This window comes from Rattus norvegicus, chromosome 11 (genome assembly GCF_036323735.1).
Source record: "Rattus norvegicus strain BN/NHsdMcwi chromosome 11, GRCr8, whole genome shotgun sequence".
In the NCBI taxonomy this organism is placed as follows: Eukaryota; Metazoa; Chordata; class Mammalia; order Rodentia; family Muridae; genus Rattus; species Rattus norvegicus.
In genome coordinates this window covers 18098209-18119813 of record NC_086029.1, presented here as the reverse complement: position 1 = coordinate 18119813, position 21605 = coordinate 18098209, and the positions used below count along the sequence as shown (strand labels likewise).

Below are 21605 nucleotides of genomic sequence, written 5' to 3'. Positions count from 1 at the left end.
ATATTCTGATTGAATCAGGATCAAGGAACAGCAGTGACTGATGTCACTCTTGTCCCAGCACTTTTATGATAGCTGTGTTTTATTTTACCCTCAGATAGTAGTCGCCCAGCACGTATTGGTATGACTGCTCAGCAGTTGAGATAGGCATCTCATAACTAGAAATCACACAATTCATTTCACTTTAAATTTAAATAGCCACATATGCATTCAGCAGCACTGCTCTTGGTGATGTCATTGTACTTTCCTCTAATGATTAAATCTTTTAATCATGACGGGGACATAACTGATGAGTTAATGTGCAGTAATTCGTAGGCTGCTGAGGGAACAGCATTCTGTACAATACAGAACGCATAGCACGAAAGCACAAGTGTGCACCACGCAATGTGCCTTAAAAGGGTTTAATGTTTCCATAGTGTAAGCACAAGGCAGTACTGCTGAAATCTCTTTTGAAAATTAAATTTTGCTTTGTCGTTTGTTAAGACTTTTCAGAAAAAGAATCAAAAAACTATGTTTTTAAAAGGTGGTATTCTGATAGATGTGCTTACAATCATCTGCGGCAGCATTTATAATCATAGAAAGAATGAATCACAAGGAAGAAAATGTTGATGCACCCGTTGTCCTCTCCTACGGCTTCCCTTTGCTTCTTCAGATCTTCCTCATGACTCAGCCTCAGGATAAAAGCATATCGCTCCTAAGGCTTCCTTAATCCATTCAGTTTTGCCCGTTTACAAGCATTTATTCTGAGCCTAATGTTCATGAAAATTGTAAGATTATTTCTTACTGTATCTTTTAGAATACCCAAATTCCCCAACCTCACATATGGTGCTTGGAAAACATAGCCTCCTAGAACAGTATTTTGTACTGTTCTTTTTTTTTTTTTCTTTTTTCAGAAATTATGCAGCTAGTAAATTCCAGTTGCCTCAATCAAATCTACCCTTTCTTTTTTAATTTCCACATGGTGGCTCACAGCAGTTTTTAAGTTCACTTCCAGACGTTCCAATGCCCTCTTCTGGTTCCAACACTCTTGTGTCTCACACATATGTTACAATACACATGCACACATTCAAGACATACAAAACATAACATAATAATAAACTGTTTTATTTAGACGTTAGGAAAAGAACTCTTAATCATTGAGGAAAGAGTTGTAAATTAAAAGGTTTTTTATATCAGTCAACAAAAACAGTGACAGGAAGGGAAGCAATGGGAAGTATGAAATGAGACACATAGAACAGCTGTGCACATAATCCATCAATATCAGCAGACAGGATTTAGAACATGAGAATCACAGAGGGCCAAAGCACACCTTACACTGTTCTGACTGAGCTAGAGAGGTAATGAGTTAATTTCATAACACAATAAATAGCCCAGAACAAAAGACAAAGCACCCCTGTACGTGTCAATCCGTATGGTAATCAAAGAGACAACAAGAAATAGAAATGTGTCCAAGCATTTGGTTTGATCAGCTGAGATAGGCACTGCATTCACTGTGGCACTTTGGGGATTCGCTCCTTCTAAGTCTTTGTTTCATAACAAAGCACAGTGACAAAGGCAGAACTTTCCTTGCTTGCTAATGTGGTTGTTGATTGTATAAATTGGACTGAGTGGTTTCCACTGAAGTGTACCTCCAGAGTTCCGTTAGTTCCATCTAAAAGATTCCAGAGAACAATATATACAGTGGACTACATACATCAAGGAAAATTATGTACCAAGTACATGATCTATATTTATATTTGCTAGGAGATAGTTTAATAAGGAACGTTGATTTTATAAAGTGTTCTCAAATATTTAGTGAAAAAAAGAGCATTCCAAAAACTTGTTAACTTCCCAAGAAGGCATTGAAATCAGGTCCAGAAATTGCATTCACTCTGATAATACAACTCTTTGTAAGAAAGAAATGATCTCTGATATCATTTGCATAGTTTCTGAAAGCCACAATAAGAATCCTGTAGCCTCATTTCTAAAAGCTAGGGCTTAAATTGAAAAGGGAAAGCAAGACATTACAAAGCATGATGTTATTATGTTACATTGTTAAAATTTGTTTAAAATAACTGATAAAAATATACTATCACCATGTCTTATAAGTTTTAGGAACTATGTAGCTATTTATTATATGAGTACATAATTTGTGGATAGTCAGAGGGAATATTTTTGTTAACAAATAATGTTATAAAAATATGTTATTTTAATGAAACACCTGAACACCATGGATATACTTGAACAGTGTAATTGACTCTGGCTCTACAGTCTAGATTGTCTTTGATCTCTCAATATATTACATGATATGGATTGACGTATTAGGAGTTTCTTTCATGGCTTATCCAACATCCCTAACAGAAAAATGTTGTCAGTATATAAAGTCAAATTCTCATTTATTTTTTAACTACAGAAGGAACAAAGTAGGTTTGGCCTCAATGAGAGAAAATAATCCTAACCCTCAAGATACTTGAGGCCCCAGGGAATGGTGAGGCCTGGAGGGGTGTGTGTGGGTGATGGGGATGGGGACATCCTCTTGGAGACAAGGGAGGCAGAATGGGATAAGTGACAAAACTGTAAAAAAGTGATTAAAGACAATAAAAAAGGAACTCATAGGTAAAATATTTGATTCAAAGGATCCACTTGTTATCCTGAAAAACTGTCAGTCATGGACAGACGTTGCTGAACGACTAATATTGAATGGTTCAAGGGTTGTACTTTGAAGTTGTCCGTTCTGTGGTTTCATAGTAGTTTTGTAACAGCTCTGCTGTAAAACCTTTCTTACAAATACAGAAAATCCATTCCACTGGATCAATGTTTTCACTTTGACATTTATCAGATAGAACACAGAGTATTCTTACTTCACAAATTAATACAATGTTACGGTTTTTATTTTAAGATGAATGAAAGTTGCCCTGGTTCAAGTAAATCAACTCCCACCCATGCTTATGGAGATAGCACTGATTAAGTGCAGTGAACCACAAACATAGAAGCCATGACAATAGGATGGACATTTTAGGGAAGGAGAGGGTATTGGGTAGGAGGGTAAAGAAGGTGAGAGAAGGATACTAGGAGAGAATAAGATCAGAGTACATTAAAAATAGGTGTGATGAAATTGTGACAATTTATATATTAGGTAATGTAGCTATATTGTTAGTAATAATATTAAAATGTAATAATGTCATAATATCCTATTATAGCAATAATTATAAGTAGTGATAACCTAATTATATTATACAATAATGTAATAGCATGTAATAAATATTAGTGCATGTATAATAAAAAAAAGATGAATGTCTTTTCACGTTTCTGTTTTAACCTTGCCATCATAGTATACTCTTAATGAATGAACCCCAGAATTTTTCAAATAAAAATAATATATAAGGGAAAATCCATTTCCTCATATTCACACACCTTAAGTTATGCCCACAGGTATATTGCTTTTCTAAATATGTATATATGTACTTCTTTCTTACTTCTACCCTTCTACTTGTTCAAAGACACAATACTCAACCGAACTCATAATTGAATTGTGAAATATCCTACAAATACATTATACTTTGCCCATTATTCTTTGTGGGTCTGTGAAAGATCTAAATGAAAAAGTATTCACAGGCAATATGTTTCTTAGAAACATCCAGCAGAGACCCACTGAGAAAGCTGAGGGTCTCAATAAGAAAGAGTCTTGGTTCACTGTATGATTCTGACCACCTGGAGAATCAGGATGACTGATGTATAAATGGAAAAAGAGATTTCCTTTCAAGAACTCCTCCTGAAATTGTCAAAGGTGATCAGTCCAAGATTCCACAGAGTGAGCCAGCAAAGTAGAGACGGCAAGGGTCATGGTCATGCTTGTCTTTAGCCCACGTGTAATGGTCTCAGAACCAAATGCTTCTCATTCCCCTTACTTCAAAGTCTGTAGGCTTAGGATTTAAGAAAACCTGTGTCCTTTCTAGTTCTGAGATAGCCATAGTATATTACAGCCAAATATCTACAGTATTTGTCCTCCTCAGGATAGTCAGTAAGCACAGTCGGGTGGCAGGGGACTGTGTCCTGGTACATTACAGCATGCCCGCCTACATAACTTCTTTCTTATATATCTATGCTTCCGATGTGTCAATCACATCCCAATGTTACCACAGATTCTGTTCAAGCTTTGAATAGCTGATATTTGAAGTACATTCTAGATTCAAATTTTACCAAATCCAAATCAAAAGAAAATTCAGACCCTTCTAGTGATTTGGGCAGGATTACTCCTTTATTCTCTTTAGGAATCTGCCTGTGTGGGGTCCATCCACATTGTGGAGACCAATCTGCTTTATTCAGTCTTCCAAAGTAAATCTTAATATAACATTAAATCCTTGTTAAATGAATTTCTAGAATACTCTTATACCAAATTTGATAGACACCTTAGAATACAACAAATTAAATATATTTCCTAGAAACAAACTCTCCTGCATATTGCTTTCCATTCTTTTTCCCCTTGAGATGAATTTGCTTTAATAAAAAAGAATGATGTATGTATCGGTTGAAGGTCAAAAGACAATAAGCTTCAATTTGATTAGAATAATACTGGGTCATACCTACGACTCTGCACAGTTATCTAAAATTATTCTATAAATGGCTTCTTATTTACAAATGAGTAGATAACATTGAAATCTTACATTATTTAAGAAGTACAATGACATTTTTATTTTTTTATAGTTTGTTTCTCTTAGAGACATTTTATAATATGATAATTTACCAGGATGCACATGGGCCGTCTATTTACAACCAGAATATTATCTTTATGACATATACTTTGTGTTTCGATGACAGGAATTGAATTCAGGGCCTTATATGTGCTAGGCAATTGTTTTGATACTGACATGCATCTCAAGCCCTGGAATCACCCTAGTCCCCAAGCAAGACTGTAACCAGGACCACTCCTGTCTTTGTATCACACATGCTGAGATTATAAGCATCTATCTTTCCCCAAATCTCTCTTATATTTTTTGTTATTTTGTACATATAGTCCTGTTTATAGGATTGAGAAAGTTTGTATTTGAAACATAATTTCCATGTATAAGATCATCTATAAGATTATTGTTTTATATAAGAAAAATTTTAATACTATCTTTTATGGAAAACAACTAACTTAAATATTGCAGAAAGGACTGATGCTGACTGAGCTTGTGTCCAAGATGGGGCATTAAGATGACATCACATGTGTCCAATTCTTCTATTAGGTCTAAGCAGGAGCGGAAAATGACTTTGTCTGAGAAGTCAGAGCTATTGTCTTTGAATTGCACAGTATATAGTGATACGAGCTGAAGAACCTGGTCACAGTTTTACACAGACTATAAGAAACTACTGTGCTTATACTATTCCTTTACTCTAGTCATTCTTTTCCATTTTCTCTATGACATATGCACTTTCCTCTCAATTAAAGGATATCATGTACCATGTGTTTTTTAAACCTAGGTGTCCTAGTTTTTTATCTTTTTAAAATCTATTTCTACAAGTGTTGATTTTATTAAAAATGAAACAATTACCTTCTTGACAATTATATCACTGCATATGAAACCATATGTTACCTTTCAGGACTATTATAAGTAGCTATCTGATGTGTTTTGTCCACTGTCCTTGAAGGAAGGCAGCATGCACTCAGAGCTGCAGGGCTGCCTCTTCAAAAGGACTCTGCACAATGCTTCCGAGGCAGTAGTTTATCTAGAGTTCATTTGGGGGTTCCTTATTGTGAGTCCCTGGTAGTCCTGTGACAATGAAAGTGTTGTTATTCAAATGCACATGAATGCATTCAGTCCACAATAATAGTATTCATAGCTATCTATAAATAGTTGAAGAAACAATTGTGTGAAATACTTGATATTCATCTGAATCACTTTTTTTTGCAATGTCACATTTAAATTCAGATTTCAGAGGTACTCCTATGATATTCAGATATTTTTGTTAAATTGCACAGATGGCAAAGTAGCAGCCTTTCATATGTATATAAGTAGCAGCCATATATATATATATGTATATATATGTATATATGCTGAACATAGCTGATTCAATTATAAATTGATTAATGATTTGTGACTAATGATTTTTTCTATTTTTTTTCCTAGATACACCATCAGTGAAGATTATACCATCCACTCCTTTTCCACAAGAAGGACAGGCTTTAACATTGACTTGTGAATCTAAAGGAAAACCACTGTAAGTGATTGAATGGTAAACATTTTATTCTTATGTAGTTCAATTTTTAACAGAAGGATGTAACTGCAGACATCTACATTTTAATCCTCGCTTGTCAAACAAGAGAACAGGTTCTTTTGTATCACCTCTTTCTCAGTCAAATTTCCCTAAAATTAATATGTATAAATTTAGAGTATAAAATACAAGGTATACAATCAAATGACCTGATTTTGGGCACAATGATGTCTGAAATGCTTACAAATAAGACAAGTTTGTTCAAATAGAATACAATAGTCTGCTGGATATCTTATGCCATGCCATCTCTCCTGTCCAATGGTAGAGACATTTTATGTATAGAAAAAATGAATTGTGGGAGTTATGGGATTGCTATTCTAGGAACCACGTATCACTTCTCTTAGGAATGATTCAGCAAGTGAGCATCAGTGAATCTTTGGGATTCCACTCTACAGAATAAGCTTGGATATAATATCCATTCTTGCAGTAAGATGACTTCCAAAGTGCAATAATCTCTTATTTTATTGGAAAACACCAAGTCTTAGTAAGTTTAACAAGTTGAGAATTCCGTGTTTCTCAGAAGATACTGACTAATATTTCCCAGAGGATGCTGATGAATGGCAGCCTGCAAACAGAAAAAGGAAACAAGAAAGTTTCTTTATGTTACAGGAGGGAAAATGTAATCTCAGAAATGTGAGTTCTTTTTTTCTTATTCACAAAGGTTTTAGATTGGTGAGGCAGGATTTACTCACACTTCAGCCCTGTCCAAAGCTTAGCGACTTCTTCCTACTCTCTGCTACTTCAGCTGCTGAATCTAAATTGTCACTCTGTTAGCTGGATTTACTCTGTAAATTCAAGAATGAGGCTCATGGCAGTTTCAGCACTGAAGTTGTTCAGAAAGAGGAATGAGCCAGGCCTAGGAGAGACGGACATTCGTCATCCTAGTTAAGCTGGCTTGTCTATTTCTATTTATATTATGCTTGCCAAAATAATACTTAACTGAAATATGCAGGGAGAGTCCATGCCTGTATGTTCTTAAATTATCCCAATCCATGTATTGTCTTTGAACTTTAATTCAGAGGTCAGTAATGTGTCAAAACAGTCATGGTTGGCATTTCTCCATGTTGGTCCCAGTGTCATAACAAATATGCTAGTATCATTTTACAGAAGATGTTTTAATTTATTTCTTTTGTATTATAGACCTATCATCGGGGATTCTCATTTGTGTTCTTTCCCTATAAACTCTCATGGTAGGGGTAGTAAAGTTAGAGTCAGCATCCTTGATTCCTTCTTTCCTTTAGAATGCTACTTTCCTTGTTCTTCGCAATTTGTTTCAAAAGCTGCCCAATCTTTCATTTTTCAAACTATCGTTTCCAATAAATGAAGACACTAACCTCTTTGAAGAAGATTAAACTTGTAGGTCTTTGTGGTTTAAACAAAATCCACAATGGTGTCAGATGAGGCAGACAGGGCATAAAACAAGGGAAGACTGGAAAGAATCCATTTGATTCTTTTCAGAAGAAATCTTCAAGTTCATAAAGAGAATGGTCTTTACTAAAGCACAGAGAAGAGACGGAAAGTTGACGAGCGTTCATCAGGAAGTTCATCAGGAGAAAGAACAGAATCATTCATGGGAAGGCCACTCCAGAAGATGAACATAAATGTGGGAAAGAGATGATAAGTAAAGTTGAAAACAAATTTCAAAGTACGGGATAAATGAAAGCACAGGGAGACTGACCATGTTCTTAAAACAGATTCAAAAGCGTGGGGATCGAATGAGGAGTGTGCATCCCGGGTACCCACTAGGCCCTCTGAAATTGTGTCATTTATTCTCGTAATCACCAGCAAAGTTCCGCCCATTACCTCACAGCCATTGCACCTGATTCCCCACTTTGTTATTTTGGCATCAGTGAGAGGCAACACTATTGGTTTTGCATTCAATAGCTTCCCAAGACAGTTAATTCCTATTATCCTTTCTATTTACCTGATCCAGGTCTAATGAGCCAGTGGGAATCAGAAATACATAACATAATAAAATTTATTTTCATAGTATATGCAATCTGAACAACACCCTTAATTGATGCTCAAATCCCCATTGTTTCTTTCAAATGTACGTTTGACCAACATACGATTTTCCTAAAGAACGAGCAATTCATCATTATTACATGCATTGTTTATGTTAAAAATCACACCACTATCTTTGCTATAAATCATAAAAGTGCGACATGGCTCAAGTTGCAGTGAGACCCCTGTTTGTAGCCTGCCAGCCAGAATGCTAATGTTGTTTTCCTTGCTGTCAATGTGAGGGCCCCAGTGACTGTTTATGAACAATCATGCCTTATTTGCCTGCTTTGGACAGGAGCCTTTTGCCATTTTCCTGTAGAACAGCTGCATAACTTGGGCCAGGACCAAATTGTTCCACTTGACATTACTATAGAGGCATTGTATTCTTTCCTTAAAAGAGAGATTACCGTGCATGTCTATTGTTTTAATTTTTGTCTATGGCAAGGACCAAGCTAATGCCAGCCACTTTTCTTTCAAGTCCCCAGAGATTCAACAACCCTCTTTTGTCTTTGGCTGAATTCCCAGACAGCTTTTAGGCATCGCATTTTCCATTTATAAAAGTGGAAGAAGAAATATACCCTTTATATTACATTAAAGTCACAACCTTAAAAGATGCAGGGTGGCCCCTGCGTGCTGTGACAAATGAATCAGCATTCATTTTAACCCAAAGTATAGTACATTGTGAATTTACGTTAAAAAAAAAAGGCAACGAGACAATTTTTTTTCTAGTGGAAAAAGCGTTTGGCACTTATTCTATAAGAAGAAAATAATTAAAGGATCTGATGGATTTTTCTGTGTACACAGCACAATGTTTGTGTTGTAGTTACTATTTTACCTTCTAGTAATTATAATTTTTCTTCTTTTCTTGGCAGAAATCTAGCATGCATAATTGCACAGAGATGAACATCCTATTATGTGTAAAAAGAAAGATTATAATCTTTAGAAAGACAGATCACATGCCAGTAACCAGCTAGTGAGGTGCTGGTAAGGAGCACTACATATGTACTGTGCATATGATTGAAACTATGAAGAAACATATACGTATATACGAATGCATTCCCAGGGGAAATAGAATCTTTTCCAAAGACAAAAAAGTGAAGGCAAAACAGCTCTAACCTAGTCAGTTGCAACCTAATGTGGCCTCCTCTTACACAGCACAAATCATATGTCATTCTCCAATCGTTACACAATGCAATTAGTGAGGAAAAATTGCAAAACAAACCAGGAGTTAATGAAGGCAAGTTATCATCACAGTGAAATATTGTTGACCAAAACAGAGAAGATATGATATGGATATAACAGAATCAGTTTATTATCTTGGCAATTTCAAATCATTCCATCTAATGCATACAAGTGTTATTAACCTTATTAACCAACATTTGTATTTCTCCTGCAAATCTGAAATCCTTCTAATTAACCACCATATCAGTATCAGTGTTCTGGTCGGATGCCTGTGGTACAGTGCTCTGAGTCGTTGTGGTGGTCAGCCTTGGACCTGAATTATAAATGTATTGGTACCCATGTCCTGGGTTGTCTTGAGCCAGATTCTTAGCCAATCAATTTAATTTACTCTTTTAAGTTAATAAACTTTAATCTTAGAACAATTGTAGATTCACAGCTAATTGAGCAGATAGCCAGGAAAATTCCTATATGCTACTGCTCTACGTCAGGGCCTGAAAGATGCAATGCTATTCATGACTCACAGCAGCGTTTAATTGAGCCATGATGGCCAATCATGGTAGCAGTGTAATCTTTCATTTTACACAGGTTCATTCTTTTCGTAGCAGTGATTTTTATTGCTAAAATTATGTAAGTCATATTTAATAAGCAATTTATGTAAGGATTAATGAACATATATTAAATACATACATAATATGCACATATGTAATGCCTCCTACCAAATAACATCTTAATACATAATGACCAGGAGAACTATAGAGTGTCTTTTGGTGAAACAATTAGCTACAAAGTACCTAAGACGTTTATTCAAAGACTTAAACATATTTAGTATTGAATTGTTAGTAAGTTTCTGTAGCAAGTCCAGAAACTGAGTTTTGATTATAGATTTTTTCCAAGTATCTCAAATGTAAGAGTTTGACCAGAATAAACAAATTCCAGGAGAATGGTTCATAACTTTATAAAAACACCTAGGAGACAAATAAATCAACATAGAGACAAATGAATCAATACTGACGTCAAATAAAACCTGTTAGGGCACCCAAATTACTATGGTTAAAATATAATAATTAATGTTAATAATAAATGATATTAATATAGAGAGAATGCAGAGGCAAGAGGACATTTTAAGGTAAAATTTCAAATAAAGAGAAATTGGTGACTGGCAAATCTGAATCCACAAAAATGGCTCCTTCACAAATACCTGAGCAGTTGCGTAGAAAATATTTTAGAAAACTTGAGAGAACTGGGAAGAGAAAATAAATAATCCTTGTTCCACAAGTTTGGAAGTAGCTGCCCTTTCAGGCACTCACTGTTACTGGCGTAAGAAGAACAGTTATCCATTAACAAGTTTTCACAGCAATAAGTGGAAAAAAAATCACAGTTTTGTAAAACCCAAACCTACATACGGGCATGTCCAGTGTGTTCTTAAAAATACAGGGTCAGGTTGGAGAAATGGTTCAGTGGTTCAGAGTACCAACTCTTCCACAGGTCCTCAGTTCGTTTCCCAGCAACCACATGGTGGCTCACAGTCATCTGCAATGGAATTTGATGCCCTCTTCTGCTGTGTATAAGGACAGCTATAGTGTACTCACATGAATAAAATAAATAAATCTTTAAAAAAATGCAGGATCTGTGTTATATAAGATGTTGTTTTGTCAATACTTTGCAATCCTTTTTGATTTTTTTGAATTCATTAATTTAAAAATATTAGAATTGTATGTACTGTATACATGAGAGTGTGCATGTGTGAGTGTGTGTGTGTGTGTGTGTGTGTGTGTGTGTGTGTGTGAACAGGTACTGTTGCATGTGGAGCCCGGAGGTTTTAGACTTCCTTAAACCTGTAATTAAAGGTAACTGCAGCTGCTGTATGTTGGTGCTGGGAATTGCACCTCAGTTCTCTGCAGGAGCAGGACCTGATCTGAGCTGTTAAGATATCTTTCCAGCTCCAAACTTTCTTATGTGTAGCTGTCACATTAAATCATCCAAATATCTTGGGGTAAAATTTTACACACTCTATATTTTCTGTTTTATAGATTAAAAACAGTTACCTTGTGCAACATATACGATGAGAGCTAGATAATACTAGAACTGAGAGAACAATGTATAATAAAAATATTGATGGTTGTATTGGTTTGTTCATTCAGTGTTCTGAGCCAGGCAGGAGTTAGCATTCATAAACTATGAATTTGAGTGTTAATCAAATAGTTATAAAATAGTAATGTAAACTCAAATGTTGTCTTCTATATCTGATATCTACAATATATAGCCAGGTAGAAGATATAGATATCTGTGATACATAGATAAATACATATAACGTTTTATATATATGAAACTTGTAATAGACCTAAATATTATCACCAATATAATATAAAATAATGGATGTCAGAAAGCTTAACTAAAATAAGCAAGAAATTTAAAGAATACGTTCTCCATGAGCATATCTCTCATGTTAGATGTAAATATCCCTCAGAAGCAAATGGCAGATAAAGCATGATATAAATATATCTATCATAGGAATTGCTATAGGAAAAGTATGAATAATAGAAGTGACATATTTAGATATTCCTCTTTGGTTGAAATATAGAATTTTTTGAAATTATTATAATTAATTAACTCAAATTAAAAGCAATACAACCGCTTTATTCACAGGGTCGTTTCAGAGGTATAATACTAGGAAATCAGTTCCAAATTTCCATAATAAGATAAGCACCCCAACCTGTCCTTCCCTTGCAGAAACCCACATGTCCTGTACTTTCCTCTCATGGCTTCAAATCTTAATCACACATTTACTTTCTGGAAGCACACAAGTGGTTATCTTGGAAATGAGACTGAATATTTTGGTTTTGTTTGTGCAACATGAAGCTGACTCTTAGTAATCTCCACGGCTGTTATTGAGGCTGGGCATCTGTGCTGTGCTGGGCACTCAATCATTTTCAATTAAGTGTTACAGTGTCTTGTAAAAGTCCCATCAGAGTCTGCAGAAGCACGGTTATAGATCCACAGAGAATATGCACTTCTTGAACATTTTCCAGGAAGCCAGTTTTCTTATAAAAAAAAGCCAATTATTTTGGAGGATTATGTAAATGTTTAGCTGGAAATCTAACTCAAAATGTCTCAATATTTAAGACACCATCCTGAACAAGCTACCGTCACATTTATGGATGAGACTTTGCAGAAAGGATGGCTTTTTGGCTCATATATTTAAAATATCTGTCATGTGTGAATATATTGAAACATGAGATCACACTATTTTTAATCTTTACCTAAATATTACTATAGATATTTTGTGTGTGCTTATGTAGTAAAAACATTATCATGGGTAATTTTATGAAGATATCAGTAACAGGAATTACTCAAATTCTTACTCTTATTAGTATGTTAAAGAAAATAGGAATCTAAGGAACAATTCACTAAAGCGTAAGCTGGTTTGTCTTTTTTTTTAAAGTTCTACTCCATGGTATTTGTTTTTTCTCAGTCTTTTTTCTACAATATGTATTATACATTTGTAGATAATATTCCTCTCATACTTACTACTATAATTTACAGAGAAGTTTTTTTAACTGCCTGTTACACTGCCTGTTAAATATTTTGATGATCACTTTTGTGTAAATGGAGGGGAAAATATATAAACATAATTAATTTAAAATCTTTATAGAGGTTATGTATTTTAGTCAATGACAAAGAAATGTTGTGTACTGGAGCAGTGCTTTATCCAATTATAACATGTAAAACAAAATTTCTTGCATGAATCTTGGTCCAGCTTCAATTACCCAAAACAGACATTTTCATGTTTAAAGTCAAGGAAAAATCAAACAGAAAATAATATCCCAAAGTTTTAGAAAGATGAATATTTGCAAATGGTTTCAATACAGTAGGCAGATTCACTAAGCGATTGACGAGAGCCTAGGACTTCACTAAGCGATTGACGAGAGCCTAGGACTTCACTAAGCGATTGACGAGAGCCTAGGACTTCACTAAGCGATTGACGAGAGAGCCTAGGACTTCACTAAGCGATTTTGACGAGAGCCTAGGACTTCACTAAGCGATTGACGAGAGCCTAGGACTTCACTAAGCGATTGACGAGAGCCTAGGACTTCACTAAGCGATTGACGAGAGCCTAGGACTTCACTAAGCGATTGACGAGAGCCTAGGACTTCACTAAGCGATTGACGAGAGCCTAGGACTCCAAGTCTTTCAGGTTCAGAATGCCAGAGGTATCCAGGGTGCTTGAAGGAACAGATGAAGAAGAAGGGAAGATACTTTTTTTCTCTTTTAAGACAGAGCATGAGAACAGCAAAGGTTTTGTCTCAAGGTCAGCAGAATAGATTGCCACTTGGAAGTGCATGGAAAGGCTGAAGAGTGGTGGGGATTCCGACAACGTGAGCTGGTTACAGTGCAGGGACAGAGAACCCAAGAGCCCAGTTGTGTTAGAAATTCTCTTCAACTGCATTTCAAGCCTCATTACTATGTCGTCAGCTGGGTCCTTCTTTATAAAACCAAAAACAGAAAATTAAAAAAAAATAACAAAAGACAGTACACACACGGGGGAGAGGGATATGTAATGAAAATGTAAGGCATAGGCTAAGGTAGTTTTTCTTGGGGACATGTGTTATCCAGTAACTTTTAAAAAAATGTATAACAAATAATTTGAAAATCATTTTATTAGATGTGATATTTACAGCCAATCAGAGTGTTGGGACACTCGCAAAATGAATGTGTTAAATTTTAGTCATTTAACTCACTATAAGAAAAAAATTCTTTTTTTCCTTTTTATTTGATATTTTTAATCTACATTTCAAATATTATCCCCCTTCCCAGTTTCCCCTCCGGATCCCCCTATCCCATTCTCTCACCCCCTGCCTCCGTGAGGGTGTTCCCACACACACCTACCCACTCCTTCCTGCCTCCCCGCCCTGACATTCCCCTACACTAGGGCATGGAGCCTTCACAGGACCAAGGGCCTCTTCTCTCATTAATTTCTAATAGAAGAAATTTTAGTTTTAGAAAAATTAAAGTGGCAGTAAGCATGCTCTCGTTAATAATGCAGAAAAATATAATCCTTTGAGATTAGTAATGATTAAAATATACTTTCAAAGTTTTAAATTCTAGATTCAACTTTTTTCAGCCCTTTTTTACATAAAGCATTTAATCCCCAACTACCATATACATGAGCAATACCTCACTATCACTTTCCCCCCAAGAAGTTTTAGATTTAGACACCCTGCAAGCCATGGAGGAAAAGAAGCTTATAGCAGGCAGTGATTAGAATGAAAGCAGATAGACACCTTTAGTTAGTGATATTTTCTAGTACTGGAAACAATGGACTTAACTTTTTTTATTAAAGATTTATTTTAACTTACACATATAAGTGCAGTGTCACAGCCTTCAGACACACGAGAAGAGGGCATCTGATCCCACTATAGATGGTTATGAGCCACCATGGGGTTGCTGGGATTTGAACTCAGGACCTCTGGAAGAGCAGTCAGTGCTCTTAACATGAGCCATCTCTCCAGCCCCCTGGACCTAACTTTTTAGGGAAAGAGAACGCTATCATTTCAACCTTACTGTAGACTGAATGGATTTAAACTAAAGACTGATTCTGACACTTGAAGTATGTGCTCTGGCTTCAGATTGTCCTGACACTGCACAGCCTGAGAAAAGGGCATTATCTGAGAAATTCAAATTCAACACTTGCCCGATGTGAAAAATAAAATGTGAAAATATTCCAGAGGAAAGCTTGGGGAGCTTATGATTTTTTAAAAAAAACAAGCTTAGAAAACTTCTATTTGAGGATGATCACTGTTAAACACATCATAGAGATTTTATGCTCAATGTAAACACATAGATACTCATATTTGTTGTTGATGGAATGAATATTTACTCAAGGTTTGTTGAATTTTAATTAGAAATTAATATTCTATTCTTATCAAACCAAAAAGTGTTAAATGTAGATAAGGCCTGGGTAAATATTTTTCCTTCATTAGAAACCCCTAAGAGATTAGTTTAAGCATTTTCCCGACTTTGAATATTTTGAGTTCAGTATAAAATTCTCTCTTCTTTAGGATCACAGAATCTTATCTATTCTAGGGATAATCTCTGGTTTGTTGTGGCATAAGTTGGTTTGAATTATACAATTATAATTATACAATGTGAAGTATAATTATTTATATCTCAGTAATTTAAAATAACCATCAGTAAATACCACATTAAGAAATGAAAAGTAAGTCAGAATTTCTCAGTCACTCTAATAAGATGCCATTAGCAGCAAGCTTTCTGAATGACATATGCTTAATTTCTCATTTCAACCATAAACCTTCAGACTCAGGGCAAAAAGTGTCTTAGAACATAAAACTCATGACAGCATATGAGGAGATGGATCGGAAAAGTCCATATCTTACTTACTACTTAAAATTTAAATATAATGATAAAACTGATGTTGATTTCATTATCCCAACCAAATGTGTGCATAAATGTAATGGAATTCCTTTTAGTTGATGCTATAAGACTGTAATACATTTGAGGAGTGTTATTTATGGGAGTGAAGAAATTGGAATCAGATCTTAACTAAAATCTGAAAGGAGTTCACAGATTTAAATTTTGCACTTCAGTCTGACTTCATTTATGACTGCTTTAAGATGTCTTTGTCTCTGTCACATACAAGTAAGAACGGGGACTTTTAAGTAGAAGTTTTCATTGTTGAGATTTTCAATAGGAATATTTGTGAGGATAAGAACCATAGATAGATAGAACAAATAGAACATCACTTTCACGAAACAGATGTGTGTGTGTGTGTGTGTGTGTATGTATGTATGTGTGCGCGCGCACATTTATATAACTGTTCTCGCTAACGACAATAATATATATTTGGAATATATATTAGATTCCAAATTGCTAGCTGCCATACCTAGATAATCACCTGCTTACCATTCATGTCTGGAATCCATGCAAATGTAGAAAGATAAAAAGAGACACTGATTCCAGGAATTGTCATGTGATATTGATATGTTCGTAATGGCATGCAACACTCCTTACTTGCACTGTTCATACCATGCGTGTATAACAATACCAGCAGCAGCAGCAGCATCACCCTCATCATAATTATCATAAAAAAATAATAAATTAAAAGTTGTTAAACTCCAGAGAAAGGACAACTGATATTGGTCTCAGATTCTCACAAACATATACATGAACATGTATATATACCTGTGAACATGTGTGTTTACAGAAAAACACACAAACCCACATAGGTACATACACACTTACAAACACACATAAATACATTCACACAAGAAATTTAAAATATGACACATGAAAAGCATTTCTTTTACCTTTAAATAACACAACAGTTAAATTTGAAAAATAAATGACTCTCATATTTAATCCAAATACACAGATCAGTACAATAATTTACATATATAATGTAAACATATTATATGAGAAACATATTCTTTGAACATCAGTAACAAATGACTATATGTTTTAAGTTTACGATGACCAGCCTGAGAAATACCTTTGAAGTAATCGTATTTTGCTCTACCTCCTAAACATGTTCAACCTCTAACAGTTTAAGCATTTAAATAATACTTTTCTCTTTGAACTTTTTCTACGTTTACTTTAAAAGTTTAGGATACTAAGCAAACGTGTTTTATCGTTTCCCTACTGTACGTGTCCTCTCACTTCTTTTCCCTCTTCTTTCTCTTTCCCTCCTTTTTTTTCTGTCAATTAAATGTTGGGTTTGAGTTTAAGAAGTGACCTCAGTCTATGCTGTGGGAGAATATGTGGGTGATGGCCCACTTAAGATCCTCCTCTTCTGAATACAACAAAATTAAAATTTCTCTACATTTAACAATTTCAAACTGATCTCCAATTCACATACTTTTCATATTCATTGAGGTTTCCCCTCAAACCTGGTGGCATAAGCAAGACATTTTCCCACAACATTATGAAATAATTTCATTATCTAAAATGCTTTTCTTAATTAATACATAATTTGGAATAGGATGTTTATGAAAATCATACTTTTCCCTAATATCCTCTGGAAATACTACACATAGTAAAGAGTAACTGTTTTAAAACATCTCTCATAATTAAAACTTTAATCAAATCTATTGACTAACTATGGGGTTCCTAATGAATATGAAGCCAGTGGGTATTCCCATGATTACCTAATACATAAAGCAGAGAACTATTGGAAGTTCCCCTTTGTCATCAAGAAAATATTAGACGTATATAATCCTGAATTTCTGTGAGTCAGAACACAATGCTACTTGAATAGTATTACACAGATCTTTTTCAGCTAGAAAAATGTTTAAAGGTCCTAAGGATTTTAGTGTTAGATCTCAACATATATGTGACTGTGACAGAAAATTATAGACCACGGGGAAGGATGTAAGTATTAGTGAAGAGGATCAACCTAGATAATTTTCAATCTCTTGGATGTTCTTTTTTGTTTTTTCCAACTCTAAAAACAGCAGAAGAAAGCTTCGGCAGAGCACTCTGAAACATGGGAGTCGCTATTGTGTAGCTAAATTACTTATTGATTCTTTATTCTTCTCCAAAAACATATGCCTAAAGCAGAGGCTAATTGTGAGGTCCATGAAAAAGTTCCCTGCCCAGGGGGCACACAGAGTGCAACAGGAATGACTTCACTTGCAGTTGGATGAATTAGAAGAATTGCTATTATCCCAAACAACACAGAGCAAGTGTCCCTAAGACAAAATGAAATAAGTAGAAGTTAGTGATCCACTATGATTTCTAATCTGGATTATCATATCAACAAAGTGGCAGTCATAAAGAGCTATAGCAATTCTTACTAAAATTAACTTATAAATAATAATGTGTGGATGACGCTGGAAACCTCCTCTCAAATTTGTACAGTTCACAGGCTGTACACATAAAGAATTACCATCATGACTGCCCAACATTTTGAGCTGAGCAACAAAAATACCAGTGGCCATGCCAAACTGGACAAGGAAAAATCCCCAAGGCCTCAACCCTACACAGAGAATTATAGTCAACTCAGCAGTTCTAGGAATGCGAGACAATATTCCCCAGGGAAGAGCACAATGGTCATTTGTTCAGTACCAAGCTATGATCCCTAAAAATCTATAAAGTTATAATCTGATCTCGGCCCGCAGCAGCTCTCTGCTCCCAGACCCTGTGGGAAAGAGACCTCACCGCCTGGTCAGGTGGGCACTCCTAAGGCTGCAGAGCGGAAGAGACCACCAACACTGCCCACCCCTGCCCACATCCCTGGCCCAAGAGGAAACTGTATAAGGACTCTGGGCTCCCGTGGGGGAGGGCCCAGGAGCGGCAGGACCCCTGCCTGAGACACCTCCGGAACCTGAAGGAAACAGACCGGATAAACAGTTCTCTACACCCAAATCCCGTGGGAGGGAGAGCTAAACCCTCAGAGAGGCAGACACGCCTAGGAAACCAGAAGAGACTGCACTCTGCATACACATCTCGGACGCCAGAGGAAAACACCAAAGGCCATCTGGAACCCTGGTGCACTGAAGCTCCCGGAAGGGGCAGCGCAGGTCTTCCTGGTTGCTGCCGCCGCAGAGAGCCCGTGGGCAGCACCCCTCGAGCGAACTTGAGCCTCGGGACCACAGGTAAGACCAACCTTTCTGCTACAAGAAAGCTGCCTGGTGAACTCAAGACACAGGCCCACAGGAACAGCTGAAGACCTGTAGAGAGGAAAAACTACACGCCCGAAAGCAGAACACTCTGTCCCCATAACTGACTGAAAGAGAGGAAAACAGGTCTACAGCACTCCTGACACACAGGCTTATAGGACAGTCTAGCCACTGTCAGAAATAGCAGAACAAAGTAACACTAGAGATAATCTGATGGCGAGAGGCAAGCGCAGGAACCCAAGCAACAGAAACCAAGACTACATGGCATCATCGGAGCCCAATTCTCCCACCAAAACAAACATGGAATATCCAAACACACCAGAAAAGCAAGATCTAGTTTCAAATCATATTTGATCATGATGCTGGAGGACTTCAAGAAAGACATGAAGAACTCCCTTAGGGAAACACAGGAAAACATTAATAAACAAGTAGAAGCCTACAGAGAGGAATCACAAAAATCCCTGAAAGAATCGCAAAAATCCCTGAAAGAATTCCAGGAAAACACAATCAAACAGTTGAAGGAACTAAAAATGGAAATAGAAGCAATCAAGAAAGAACACATGGAAACAACCCTGGATATAGAAAACCAAAAGAAGAGACAAGGAGCTGTAGATACAAGCTTTACCAACAGAATACAAGAGATGGAAGAGAGAATCTCAGGAGCAGAAGATTCCATAGAAATCATTGACTCAACTGTCAAAGATAATGTAAAGCGGAAAAAGCTACTCGTCCAAAACATACAGGAAATCCAGGACTCAATGAGAAGATCAAACCTAAGGATAATAGGTATAGAAGAGAGTGAAGACTCCCAGCTCAAAGGACCAGTAAATATCTTCAACAAAATCATAGAAGAAAACTTCCCTAACCTAAAAAAAGAGATACCCATAGGCATACAAGAAGCCTACAGAACTCCAAATAGATTGGACCAGAAAAGAAACACCTCCCGTCACATAATAGTCAAAACACCAAACGCACAAAATAAAGAAAGAATATTAAAAGCAGTAAGGGAAAAAGGTCAAGTAACATATAAAGGCAGACCTATCAGAATCACACCAGACTTCTCGCCAGAAACTATGAAGGCCAGAAGATCCTGGACTGATGTCATACAGACCCTAAGAGAACACAAATGCCAGCCCAGGTTACTGTATCCTGCAAAACTTTCAATTAACATATATGGAGAAACCAAGATATTCCATGACAAAACCAAATTTACACAGTATCTTTCTACAAATCCAGCACTACAAAGGATAATAAATGGTAAAGCCCAACATAAGGAGGCAAGCTATACCCTAGAAGAAGCAAGAAACTAATCGTCTTGGCAACAAAACAAAGAGAATGAAAGCACACAAACATAACCTCACATCCAAATATGAATATAACGGGAAGCAATAATCACTATTCCTTAATATCTCTCAACATCAATGGCCTCAACTCCCCAATAAAAAGACATAGATTAACAAACTGGATACGCAACGAGGACCCTGCATTCTGCTGCCTACAGGAAACACACCTCAGAGACAAAGACAGACATTACCTCAGAGTGAAAGGCTGGTAAACAATTTTCCAAGCAAATGGTCAGGAGAAGCAAGCTGGAGTAGCCATTCTAATATCAAATAAAATCAATTTTCAACTAAAAGTCATCAAAAAAGATAAGGAAGGACACTTCATATTCATCAAAGGAAAAATCCACCAAGATGAATTCTCAATCCTAAATATCTATGCCCCAAATACAAGGGCACCTACATATGTAAAAGAAACCTTACTAAAGCTCAAAACACACATTGCACCTCACACAATAATAGTGGGAGATTTCAACACCCCACTCTCATCAATGGACAGATCATGGAAACAGAAATTAAACAGAGACGTAGACAGACTAAGAGAAGTCATGAGCCAAATGGACTTAACGGATATTTATAGAACATTCTATCCTAAAGCAAAAGGATATACCTTCTTCTCAGCTCCTCATGGTACTTTCTCCAAAATTGACCATATAATTGGTCAAAAAACGGGCCTCAACAGGTACAGAAAGATAGAAAGAATCCCATGCGTGCTATCGGACCCCCACGGCCTAAAACTGGTCTTCAAAAACAATCAAGGAAGAACGCCCACATATACTTGGAAATTGAACAATGCTCTACTCAATGATAACCTGGTCAAGGAAGAAATAAAGAAAGAAATTAAAAACTTTTTAGAATTTAATGAAAATGAAGGTACAACATACCCAAACTTATGGGACACAATGAAAGCTGTGCTAAGAGGAAAACTCATAGCGCTGAGTGCCTGCAGAAAGAAACAGGAAAGAGCATATGTCAGCAGCTTGACAGCACACCTAAAAGCTCTAGAACAAAAAGAAGCAAATACACCCAGGAGGAGTAGAAGGCAGGAAATAATCAAACTCAGAGCGGAAATCAACCAAGTAGAAACAAAAAGGACCATAGAAAGAATCAACAGAACCAAAAGTTGGTTCTTTGAGAAAATCAACAAGATAGATAAACCCTTAGCCAGACTAACGAGAGGACACAGAGAGTGCGTCCAAATTACCAAAATCAG

At 36.2% G+C, this 21605-nt stretch overlaps 1 protein-coding gene across 7 annotated transcripts in view; it reads left to right on the top strand.

Annotated features, from left to right (window-relative positions):
- Cadm2 (cell adhesion molecule 2) overlaps positions 1–21605 on the top strand; it is a 977040-nt gene that overhangs the window by 852082 nt on the left and 103353 nt on the right. For all 7 annotated transcript variants that reach the window (XM_039088453.2, XM_039088451.2, XM_039088454.1 and 4 more), the window contains one exon: positions 6087–6177. In XM_039088453.2, the coding sequence (XP_038944381.1) occupies positions 6087–6177 (91 nt within the window). The remainder of the gene's footprint in view (positions 1–6086; positions 6178–21605) is intronic.